At 47.3% G+C, this 12,582-nt stretch overlaps 1 protein-coding gene across 1 annotated transcript in view; it reads left to right on the forward strand.

The window, feature by feature from the left end:
- tjp2b (tight junction protein 2b (zona occludens 2)) overlaps nt 1-9,636 on the forward strand; it is a 57,526-nt gene extending 47,890 nt beyond the window's left edge. The window contains exons 14-23 of the mRNA XM_080532251.1: nt 223-407; nt 2,259-2,354; nt 2,570-2,649; nt 2,929-3,139; nt 3,644-3,744; nt 4,248-4,472; nt 6,015-6,125; nt 6,720-7,142; nt 7,519-7,604; nt 7,839-9,636. Coding sequence (XP_080388377.1) covers nt 223-407; nt 2,259-2,354; nt 2,570-2,649; nt 2,929-3,139; nt 3,644-3,744; nt 4,248-4,472; nt 6,015-6,125; nt 6,720-7,142; nt 7,519-7,604; nt 7,839-8,013 — 1,693 coding nt within the window. The 3' untranslated portion in view covers nt 8,014-9,636. The remainder of the gene's footprint in view (nt 1-222; nt 408-2,258; nt 2,355-2,569; nt 2,650-2,928; nt 3,140-3,643; nt 3,745-4,247; nt 4,473-6,014; nt 6,126-6,719; nt 7,143-7,518; nt 7,605-7,838) is intronic.
- Nucleotides 9,637-12,582: the final 2,946 nt, after the last annotated feature.

Raw genomic sequence — 12,582 nt, forward strand, 5'->3', positions numbered from 1 at the left:
TTTGATCTTTTTGCGAATCGCATTACATTACATTCATGTAGGAAATGTGCCATATTAATAACATTTGCCTGGTTGATTTAATTGATTGATTCCCTAACCCTGCACACATACAGTACATGTTATTTAATCACAATATCGTATTTGTCAATTCTTCTCTCTGTACTATTTGGAACTAAATTACCTCTCCTTTCTTCCCTCCTTTCATCCCTCGCTCTCTCTCAGAGCGGACCAGATGGCCAGCGTTCAGAACTCCCACAAGGGCGGGGGGACAGACCGGGCCGACTTCTGGCGCCTGCGGGGTCAAAGGGCGGCCAAGAGGAAGGACCTGAGGAAGAGCCGTGAGGACATCAGCGCCACGCCTGTGGCCACCCGCTTCCCTGCCTACGAGAGAGTGGTGCTACGAGAGGGTGGGTGAACACCGGGAACACAGGAAACAACAAACAGGGGAGAGGGGATGAGGAGGCAGGGAGAAGGGATGAGGGGGCAGGGAGAGGGGGATGAGGGGGCAGGGAGAGGGGGACGAGGGGGCAGGGAGAGGGGATGAGGAGGCAGGGAGAGGGGGACGAGGGGGCAGGGAGAGGGGGACGAGGGGGCAGGGAGAGGGGGACGAGGGGGCAGGGAGAGGGGATGAGGGAGCAGGGAGAGGGGGATGAGGGGGCAGGAAGAGGGGATGAGGGGGCAGGGAGAGGGGATGAGGGGGCAGGGAGAGGGGATGAGGGGGCAGGGAGAGGGGATGAGGGGGCAGGGAGAGGAGGATGAGGGGGCAGGGAGAGGGGATGAGGGGGCAGGGAGAGGGGATGAGGGGGCAGGGAGAGGGGATGAGGGGGCAGGGAGAGGGGATGAGGGGGCAGGAAGAGGGGATGAGGGGGCAGGGAGAGGGGATGAGGGGGCAGGGAGAGGGGATGAGGGGGCAGGAAGAGGGGATGAGGGGGCAGGGAGAGGGGATGAGGGGGCAGGGAGAGGGGATGAGGGGGCAGGGAGAGGGGACGAGGGGGCAGGAAGAGGGGATGAGGGGGCAGGGAGAGGGGATGAGGAGGCAGGAAGAGGGGACGAGGGGGCAGGGAGAGGTGGACGAGGGGGCAGGGAGAGGGGACGAGGGGGCAGGGAGATGGGGACGAGGGGGCAGTGAGGTAAAAGGGGTGGGTCAACACAAAGAGACGTGAGGAAGAAGAGTTGGGTCAAGATGATGCAGGAAACAAGTCACTACAGGAGGGGTGGGGATAAGGGGGCATGGATAGAGAGGGGAGGAGGAGAGATAGAGAGAGCGGTGAAGAGGAGGGGTGAGCCAACCCTGGAAATAAACACAGGAAACAGGAAACAACATACTACAGGGGGAGGGCGTCGAGACGAGGAGAGAGGATGGAGAGAGTAGCGGAGATAGAACTGAGAGAGTAGGAGGGAGGGGAGGAGGGAGAATTTCGGAGGAGGAGGGTAGTAGAGAGTGCTCTGAGAGGGTGGGTCACAACAGGAAGCAACTTTCGGAGGGTAGAGAGAGGTGGGGAGGATAGATAGAGAGAGAGAGAGAGTTGGGGGAGGATAGAGAGAGAGAGAGAGAGTTATGGAGGGGTAGTGTTTCTCATTGAGGGTGCGGGGATGGGGGGGGGGTCAGCAGGGGAAACACAGGAAACACATTAGCAATCAGGAGAGGGGGATTGGGTGGAAGGGTGGATGGGATGATGATGATGAGGGGGAGATATTGGGTCTGAGAAAGGGAGAGAGGAAGAGTTGTTTGTGCTCAGACAACAGGGACAGGGCTGGGGGAAGGGAGACGGAGAGGCAGGAAACCAGAGCTTCCCTCCTCTCTGTAAGTCCAGCTGTGTGTTTCAGAGCGTGCGTCGCCTCAGACCACAGACACACAGCTCTAATAGGCCGCTGCTGGAGCCGCATTGATTACAGCATTAGCCACTGCCCCCGCCGCCACACACACCTGCTTAATAGACTCTGACAGACTAGCCTGAGGCAGGGAGAGGGGGAGGAGGGGAGGGGGGAGAGAAGGGAGGAGAACGGGGGATGGGGAGAAAAGTGGATGCAGATTTCAGCATTTTCGCTATGAAAAATATTTGACCGGGAATCTGAAATAATTATTTTCCCCAATGATTCTGTGGAAGATGTGTGGGAAATAAGACCAGAGATGAGTTGAATGTTGTGTGAGTAGGGTGTCTAAATGGTACAGCGTGGTGACTGTGTGTGTGTGTGTGTGTGTGTGTGTGTGTGTGTGTGTGTGTGTGTGTGTGTCTCTCTCTCTCTCCGTCCTGTAGCTGGTTTCAGGCGGCCCGTGGTGCTGTTTGGACCCATCGCTGATGCAGCCAACGACAAGCTGGCCACGGAGATGCCTGATCAGTTTGTTGTTGCCAGTGAGTCTGCCTAACTGTCTGTCTGTCTGTCTGTCTGCCTGTCTACCTGTGCGCTTTGAGTTGTGCGCTTTGAGTTGCATCCGTGTACGAAAGGCGCTATATAAATAAAGTTTCACTTCACTTCACTTCACTTCACTGTCTGTTTGGCTGCCTGTCTGTCTGTCATGCTTGGATTCATTTTTCTAAACATCTCTGTTGTGTCTTTTCAAACTCAGAAACGGAGCCCAAAGATGCAGGCTCGGAGAAGTCCTCAGGAGTAGTGAGACTGAACACCATTCGCCAGATCATTGAGCAGGTAGTGGTGCTACACACACACACACACACACACGCACGCACACACACACACACGCACACACACACGCGCGCACACACGCACACACACACACACACGCACACACACACACATGCACACACACACATGCACACACACACACGCGCACGCGCCCAGGCACACACATTACACATACGCTATATACCTTTCACATCAGGGATGCACATACTGAATTGTACTACTAGTTTGTTTATCCCTGTTTACTCCCTAATTCACTACTACCTCCCTATGTGCCATCTCCAGGACAAGCATGCCCTTTTGGACGTGACCCCCAAAGCAGTGGACACTCTGAACTACACCCAGTGGTACCCCATCGTCATATTCTTCAACCCAGACAGCAAGCCAGGGGTTAAAGCTATGAGACAGAGGGTCATCCCCGGGTCCAACCGCAGCGCGCGCAAACTCTACGAACAGGCCGTCAAACTGAGGAAGACCTGTTCCCACCTATTCACTGGTTAGTGAACACACACACACACACACACACACACACACACACACACACACAGTTTACTGTTAGCTCCGACCCTAAGGAGAGTAAATACTGTATATATCTTCTCCAGTGATTCGTCTTCCACCACTCAAGATGACTATCTGGTTCTGAACGTCGATAAACAGACAGTTAGACAGATACAGGACACAAGATTAAGTTATTTTTGTGCGAGGGAGTAATCTTTTCTATCTCTCTTTTGTGCTCTTGATCCCCCCCCTCCCCCCCTTATCTCTTATGTCCTCGTCCATCCTGCTATTATCTCTCTCCCTCTCCTGCTCTTCTCTCTCTCTCTCTCTCTCTCTCTTTCTCTCTCTTTCTCTCCCCTCCTCCCCTTCTGTTATTCTCTCATTTTCTCTCTCTTTCACCCCCCCACCCCGTACACACATCCTCCCTCTCTCTCTCTCTCTCTCTCTCTCTCTCTCCCTCTCTCTCTCTCTCTCTCTCTCTCTCTCTCTCTGATGGCCACAGCTACCATAGATCTGAACTCAGCCAACGATGCGTGGTTCGGCAGTGTGAAGGACTCCATCCGTGAGCAGCAGACTCAGGCCGTCTGGGTCTCTGAAGGGAAGGTAAACCCAGTCACCATGGAGCTCTCTCTCTCACACACAAATACACACACACAGACACACACACACCCCGTCTGGAACCTCTACTATTCAATATGATCTCTCCTTTTAATGTATAAACTACTTGTATATTTCAGTCTTGTACTATACTGTACTCTTGTGTATCGATCCTCTTCTGTAGAATAGTCTCATTTCAATTCTGTGTCTTCTTTAATCTTTGTAAAAACTTTCATAATACACCCTAGTGTTGTTCTTCTGGTAGATCGTAGTGCTTCCTTTCAAACGTAGCCCTGTTCTAATTTCAGCCTTTCCTGTCGTCTTAACGCTAGTGATGACCTCACTATGTTGTTCCTGACTCTGTTTCTGAGCATGCTCTGTGTGTATCATCCTGCTCCTCCTACCACTGGTGCTCTACAGCTCGGCTCTTTTCTTTCTTTCTTTGTTTTTGTTTTTCTGTTCGGCTTCCTCTCTTCTGTACACCAAGATCCATCATGTGTCTCTTTTAGCTGGACGGGACGGAGACGGACCTTGATCTCCACGACGACCGCATGTCCTACTTGTCGGCCATGTCGGCCGACTATCTGAGTATGGACAGCCGATTGGCCAGCGACTACGACGACACAGCTGACGAGGGCGGGGCTTACACGGACAACGAGCTGGACAACGAGCCGGCCGACCAGCCGCACGTCTCAGCCATCAGCCGCTCCTCCGAGCCTGTGATGGCAGAGGAGGTCAGAGCGCTGTGGCAACGCACACCGTTAACGCGCACACACACACACACACACACACACACACACACACACTCACTCACTCACTCACTCACTCACTCACTCACTCACTCACTCACTCACTCACTCACTCACTCACACACACACACACACAAACAAGCAGCTCCATGCCAAAAGCCCACTTACGAAAATATGTATTATCATGGTATTCTACAACACAGCCACAGTCCAACCAAGAGCTCTGAGAAGTTCTTCTGCCCTCTACAGGTCGACAAGCCAACTACACGTATCTGTCTCTGAGTTCACTGTTTACATGACCAAAATCAATACCATCTGTTTAGCATTTGTTTGGGTTGCTACATTAATTCAGGGTGTCCGATACAATTTGGAAGAACATTTGTTTTTTTTAAACAATAGCAAATGAGCACAATTAAAATAGAGCTTCCCTATTGGCTCACGGCCAACATCCCTTGGGTAGATATACAAACAGATTGAGTAGACCAGCAGCATGACAATCATTTGAAATAATGATTTCCTTTCTTCAATTAATTTGAAAAGGTTTGCATTATTGGACCCCATATCTAATCAAACTGTATCGGTTTATTTGTATTTTATCTATGGCAAGGCAATTTTACATTTTCAAATGATACAACAAAAAAGTTCTCCATTGATGCAGTAATGGTACGGGGTAGTGAAGATAGAATTAAATATTTCACTAGAGTGTGTTTGGCTGTGCAAGAATAACTCACACACTGTGTGTGGGTGTGTGTGTGTGTGTGTGTGTGTGTTGTGTATGTGTGTTCCTTGGATGTAGGGGTAGGGGTTCATAATAGTGATACACATCTAACTGCATGTATGACCCCTCCCCCCCCACCCCCCACCCCCACCCCAGCTACTCCTTAGAAACCTGCACATGTAACCTTGGCAACCTTAACAAACAGTTGCCATGACCCTTGGCCTCTGTGCAACTGGCTCACGTGACCCTTTTTGTCCTGCATACTGTACGTTCAGACTCAAAACATTTGTGTTATTGCGCCTTCTCCGGTCAAGCTTGTTTTGAAACCAAGAGACCCAACAAGCGACTTCCTCCTGTAAACATTCCCGTTGCGTTAGCATTAGCATGCATTAGCCTGCTCAGTTATTGCATGCTAATGGAGGAGCAGCTGTTGACCCCAAACCCACCTGCATCAAGGCCCTATAAACTATACAAGATGGTTCACTTTTAGCATTTTCAATCGAAAAATAAGGGTTGCAAATTGCCTGGCAGCATACCTATCTAAAATTGAAATGCAGATATGCCAATGTGTTGGTATTCCACCATGCATCGTGACAAATAATGTAACCAACATTGTGTGTACCACCAATCTGACACTACCCCCCTCTATACTCTGCATGGTATACCCGTTTACCACCTGCATGGTATGCCCCTGCCGACCCCTACCCTCTGACCTGTCCTGTGTATCGTTTGTTTGTTTGTTTGTTTGTTTGTGTGTGTGTGTGTGTGTGTGTCTGTGTGTGTGTGTGTGTGTGTGTGTCCGTCTGCAGATCCTGCGCAGGTGCAGTCCAGAGATCCGCGGTCGTGTCAGGAGGGTGGGCAGCAGGGAGGTGCTCAGCAGGGCCAGCCCGCCGCCCGTGTTCGTACCTGACCCCCCCAAAGTGAGACACACACACACACACACACATGCACACACGTCCATCACCTGCCACATGTCCATCACCTGCCACTCGTCCCTGTTACAGTATACTGCACACGCTTCATCAATTATGTGTTGAACCATCATTGCATACAGTATTTCATGTCTTCATGTCGGCTAAGCCACAGTAGTCTAACCTATTCCTATCACGTACGCATTTACCATTGACCGCAACTCCTAGTCAATGACAACGTCCAGCCAGCATGCACATAGCTTTTAGCTAGCTGTTTAACTTCACGGAGGGGAACTATGATCAAAATGTGTTGCCAAATTCTAGAGAATAGGGCAGTATTTGAGGTGGCTCTCACCTCCCAAGCCTCATCTCTGTCTGTAGATTATATTTAGTCACTTCATGTCACCTAAATTCACTTTTCTGTGTTAATTTCTCCCTTTGACTGGCATGAAGGTGTGAGTTACCCGCATGCATCACAAGTGATGATGTGAAGCTAAAATGTAGTTTAATGCTAATGCATGTTCTGACTATGTTCTGACCCCCCTCTCTCTCTCTCTCTCTCTCTCTCTCTCTCTCTCCCTCTCTTTCTCTCACCCCTCTCAGGTGAAGCTGCTGTTCAGGGACGAGGTGGCTGCTGTCACCCGGGGGGGTCCAGGGTACGAGCCCCCGTCCAGCCGAAGCTACGACTCCCACTCCAGCAGCCCGGCCAGCAGCGACCCTCCGCCCCCGCCCCGCAGTACCTCCACCCTCCTCAGCTCCTTCGGCAAGGCCAGAACCAAGGTGGGGCCACCCCCGCCCATCGTCGCCCTCAAACCCAGCTACTCGTCCCACCAGGACCACACCTCAGCCAACACCCCCGGTCCCGCCAGCGCCGTCCCAGTCACAGCGCCCCCTAGGGAGCCAGAGGAGAGCCCAGAAGACCCGTCACTCAAGTCCTTCCTGGGGAAGGTGAAAGCCTTTGAGAAGATGGACCACTTTGCCCGCGCCCAGAGGATGCTGGAACTTCAGGAGGCACAGAATGCCAGGGTGTGTGTGTGTGTGTGTGTGTGTGTCTGTGTGTGTGTGTGTGTGTGTGTGTGTCTGTGTGTGTCTGTGTCTGTGTCTGTGCCTGTGTCTGTGTATGTGTCTGTGTGTGTGTGTCTGTGTCTGTGTCTGTGTCTGTGTGTGTGTCTGTGTCTGTGTGTGTGTCTGTGTCTGTGTGTGTGTCTGTGTCTGTGTCTGTGTGTGTGTGTGTGTGTGTGTGTGTGTGTGTGTGTGTCTGTGTCTGTGTCTGTGTCTGTGTGTGTGTGTGTGTGTGTGTGTGTGTGTGTGTGTGTGTCTGTATCTGTGTCTGTGTGTTTGTTTTTTTATAACATGTATGAAGTATCCTTATCTCATGTCACATGACCATGCCACCCTCTAGTTGGAGATTGCTCAGAAGCACCCCGACATCTACGCAGTGCCACTGAAATCCCAGAAACTGGACCACAACCGCCCACAGCCTATAGGGTAGGAACATCCATAGGACTGTGTTGCTGAGCCCTACTGTGAGTGTTTGTGTTTGTGTGTGTTTGTTTGTTTGTGTGTGTGTCACCCTCCAGCTGTATGTTCATCAGAGTACGTTCATTAACCTCCAGCTATATACTCATTTGTGTTTGTGTTATTGTGTGTGTGTGTGTGTGTGTGTGTGTGTGTGTGTGTGTGTGTGTGTGTGTGTGTGTGTGTGTGTGTGTGTGGATGCAGTTCCAGCTCCCGTCCCGAGCCCCAGACCCCTCCCTCCAAGCTTCCGTATTCCGAGAGCCGGCCGTTCTACGGGAGCGGGGAGGAGGAGGAGGCGTACCGCCGGCAGCTGGCCGACCACACCAAGCGTGGTTACTACAAAACCAACTCTCAGAAATACCAGGACACCGAACTGTAGGACGCCCCCAGGACACTGAGCTGTAGACAGAGACACTCACACACACACACTGCTGTGCCCTGCTCTGAATGGCTCTGCTCAGCACTCACACACACAGAGACACACACACTCACTATTCCGCCGGGGCCCCGCCCACCTCGTCTGGCCCTGCACCAATCCGCTGCTGACTTGGAAGCCATCCCGCTATTAAGTTCCTTAATAAAAATGCTTTTTTTGCTTCAAAGAAGTTAAAATGATCTGTACTATCCATATGGATAGGACCTCACTGTTGGTTTTTAAAAAGAAATCTGTTTCCTTTCTTTTTATTTGCTTGTTTTGTTAAGTTGTTGTTTTTGACTGTTTGTTTTTTTCTTCTTCCGTTTTTTATTGTATAAATTAATCAGGAACCACTTGTTTTTTCTTGCCTATGCAACTCTTTCAGTTTGTTCAGAGCAACTGAAACCTATTGCCACGACTCCCTCTCCTCACTCCACGAGAACCTTAAACCTTACGAGTGCTCCGAACTATCGCTTTCTTCCTGACTCCTCTCCGTTTTTTATCCAATATAGCCAGCTGTCTCCAAACTATTTGAAAAGGTCACATTATATTATATTATATTATATATATAAATATATATTACAATGTCTAGTGTTTATACTCCTCTATCTTTGCATTCCTACCTATATATGATCATGCGTGTGTATACATACAGTATATATTATCTATATAAATATATATATAGAGAAAGAGACATTATATATAATACACTGGAATTTGTTACAATTTTTTAAAGTGCCTTTTACTTTATGGATTTCATGAGGTTTGTGGACGTGGTGGTCCACCGAACCAGTCCCCCCCCCCCGCGCCCCCCTCTCCCCTTGGACAGAAACTCTGCTGCTCTCAAGCTTAAAGGGAAAACAGGGAACCACTGACACCAAAACCTTAATATACTGTCCCCACTGTACTGTCCTGTCCCCTCGTCCCTCATCCCCCGTCCCCCCCCCACACACACACCCTCAGTGACCAGTCTTGTCCCCAGATACTTATCCAAGCCTGAGGCCGGGGCATCTTCAGTCAAAACCATTACCCAGGTTTCCCCTATAAGGACAACAATAACATTCCTCTAGCACTTGATATCAGGTTTGCTATGTATAACCAAAATGAAACTGGTTAACAACATGAGAACTTTCATGACTTGGTGCGTTGTCTTACCCGCGGAGACCCGGTTACGGGTTTTGATTGGATAGAGAGGCGGATCAGCTGGAGTCTGTTGGTATGGTGGTTGTGCTGTAGGTGGGGGGAGAAGTATTGAGTGTGTCATTTCTGTGGTGGAGTTTTTGGTCGTCTCTTTGTCGTCATCTTCAACTCCACCGTTGTTGTGTTTGTACGTGTATAACATGCTCGATTGTATCTCAGTTCACTATAATACCTCCACGATGGGTTATAAGTGCTAATGAACACACAGTATTGAATTCATGGCTAACACATGGAGTTGGGTTACATGTTACTGTATATGAGAGACAGACAGAGAGAGAGAGAGAGAGAGAGAGAGAGAGAGAGAGAGAGAGTGAGGAATGACTGGACAATGTCTGCTTGGGTCTGTCGTGGAGTATCACCTTACAACACCAAATAAAAGAAACAGTCTTTAACTTACCATAATGGATCATGTCTTATGTTTTGTTACATAACCGTTGAGCGGTATGAGCTTTGAGCGGTATGAGGCACCTTGAGCTGAAACCTGAGAGGGTTCCTCATTCATCATCCTCTCCCAGGGGAGAATATAGCCTAAGCCTGTACTGTCATCTGCCTTTTGAATTATATGTTGTCCTGATTCTCTTAACTGTATTGTACCGCAGAGATAAGTGCTGCAGTGTAACTCATTGGGAACATGCCATGAAAACTCTGACACATAAAATTCCCCCTGGATTCCCACGTCTGACTGTTCTTCACAGTGATCCCTCTCTGTGTCCCTCTCCCATACCAACTGTCTACATACATACAGTGTAGATCTCAATAAAAGATAACGGACAGTTTGGCTACAGGCCAATACTTAGTTATCCGTTTGGCCTCCAGTGCTGGCAAGATGCAAATTATCTACTTCACTGCTATATAGAGAAAAGAAAACTTAATCCTAAATAGTCCAACTGTGAAACCACTGGCCTGAGGCCTCGTTTATAAACGTTGCGTAGGCACAAGAAGGCGTACGCAACTTTCTTTAAGGGATTTATAAAAAATAAAAAATAAACTTGACATGAGAATGTGCGGTCCTCCACGGACACATGAAACTCGAGAAACACATTGAAATTGATACCATTGTGTAAATAAATCGAAATATTACCTCACGTATTATACAGTATATAAAGAGTTCCCTTGTACAAAAAAACACACAAAAAACATGATTTAGGATAATAAAGATATGTTTTTTGTTTAATTATTATTATTATTAATTAAGAGTGTTAACACACTCAATGTGTTAACACGTTTTTTAAATTTCCAATTTGGCCTATATTTAGCCTCGATTTGGCCTAGACGTCTACGGGCCATTTAGACGTTGTTTAGACGTCTAATCAACGTAAAATTGCTCACTGGGTAGTTTACATAGGAAACTATGGGCGTTAAATTGGTAGGACAAGACGCTCGCTCACCTGCGCCAAATGAGTTGAGTGATTGATAACGGGAAACCGCGGTGGGACGTGCGCGCGCACTGTGTTATAAATCAGAAAAAAATTGTGAGATTTCGTTTCGTCCGTACGCAACCTTTTGACGTGAATCTTCCGCACAGTTTTCTACATGAGGCAAGGATACTGCATTTCCATAAACGACCACAAGGGGGAGCTACACCTAGGTCGTTCTCATAAAATACAATCCTTTGATTTCAAATAGGGGCCAGAGGTTACTAAACGGATACAGTGTATGAAAAATGTGTCAGTGTTCTCTAAAGAGAGACACTATTAATCTAGCAGACCCCCTTGAACAAAGGCAATAAAAAAACCTATTACTTTGACTTAGAGTAGTCTATTTACATTGAATGGGAACACAACACATGGCCTCATTGGGTGGGTCATTGGGACCTTTTCTCTACATTTTTCACCCCCTTGTGATTATGTAGAGAAGGTTTTGCCTCAGTGCCAATGATTCTGCAGGGTTTCATTTGAATATAAAAAGGCTTTAGTGTGTCATTATTTTAAATGAGACTTTTTTATATATAGGTTTTCGGTTATGATCACAGTAGGCTATAGGAAATTGATGTTATTTGGATGTCATTTTCAGAAGGGGGGGCTATTGGAGACGGGGGAACTTATTAAACTCCTGAATGATGCAGACACTACAAAGCAGTATGTAGCTCTATGTGTGCTTAGTTAAATCTCAGTGCAGATCCTAAGAGATGACACAGTACAACCCACACACTCTGTTCACAATTATGAGGTTGAAAGTCCAGCTGGCAGGGCTCAAATGCAATTATGTAATTTAGTAACAGGATCCATAGTTTTTCTAATTAGGTTTGTCAAACTTGAGCTGAGTCCTATCTGGTGAGTACTTGTTTGAGACACAGGCTACGCAAAGAAAGGCTTTAAAAAATATAAAAATAAAAATAAAAGTCCTAGATCTATTAGATTATTCACCAAAACAGTGAATGTAAACCTACAGCTAATGTGTCCATCAATATCTCTTTATGCAGGCTTAGCCTATGTGCCCTGTATGCCAATGACATACTGTCACTGTAAACTAAAACCTCAATCATGTGTCCTGTGATAAGAGCATTCACACCATAGATTTAAATCACACCTTAGACCCTACTTTTGTCCACATCTGGGAGGTGAGTTCTCCCCCTTACAATGTAAGCACCTTGTGTGTCTATAGAGCACTATATACATGCAATAAATTATCAAACATTAGTATTAATGCAAGGTGTAAAATGTGGTCTTATCAACCCTGTCCATCCTGTTTTGGCACTATCTAGGCAAATGTCATGACCGATTTGATTCCTGTGATTAACCTTAACTTAGACCAAAACAATTAGCAACCATATACATTGGTTATTAGATCAACATGAAATGAGCAGCAGTGGCTACTTCTTTACTGTGAACAATAAAAGGTTGATGGAAAAACACTTCTGTAGAATTCAACGATGGGAATTCAAACAATGGGGCTATTTGTTTGCAAAGTTTCCTGGGCATTGGCGAGGAGTGTAGCTAGACAGGACGATTTAGGGATGCGTGTGAAACGGCTATCACATGAATGATGTCCTTTTACCCGAGACAAGGTCTTACAGGATGGGTCGAACAATTATCCACATTGTTTAACGTAATCTACAACTCTGTAGCCACATTGAAGTCACAAACCATGTTGCAAATACTCCATGCAGTTGCAAGCTGAAGCACAATTACATCAAATACATTATTTGAAAATAACTTAAACTTCTATTGTCGTAACAAAAGATATATATATCTTTATATTATTATTTTTATATTAATATCTTATAATTTAATTTTAATTTATATTAATATATTCACTTCACAAATATAAGAAATATATTCACAAAAAGAAGCATGATTAGTTTTAAATCAACAATGCTTCCTCCTTCTTCCT

This window comes from Nansenia antarctica, assembly GCF_963989245.1.
Source record: "Nansenia antarctica genome assembly, chromosome: 5".
NCBI lineage: Eukaryota > Metazoa > Chordata > Actinopteri > Argentiniformes > Microstomatidae > Nansenia > Nansenia antarctica.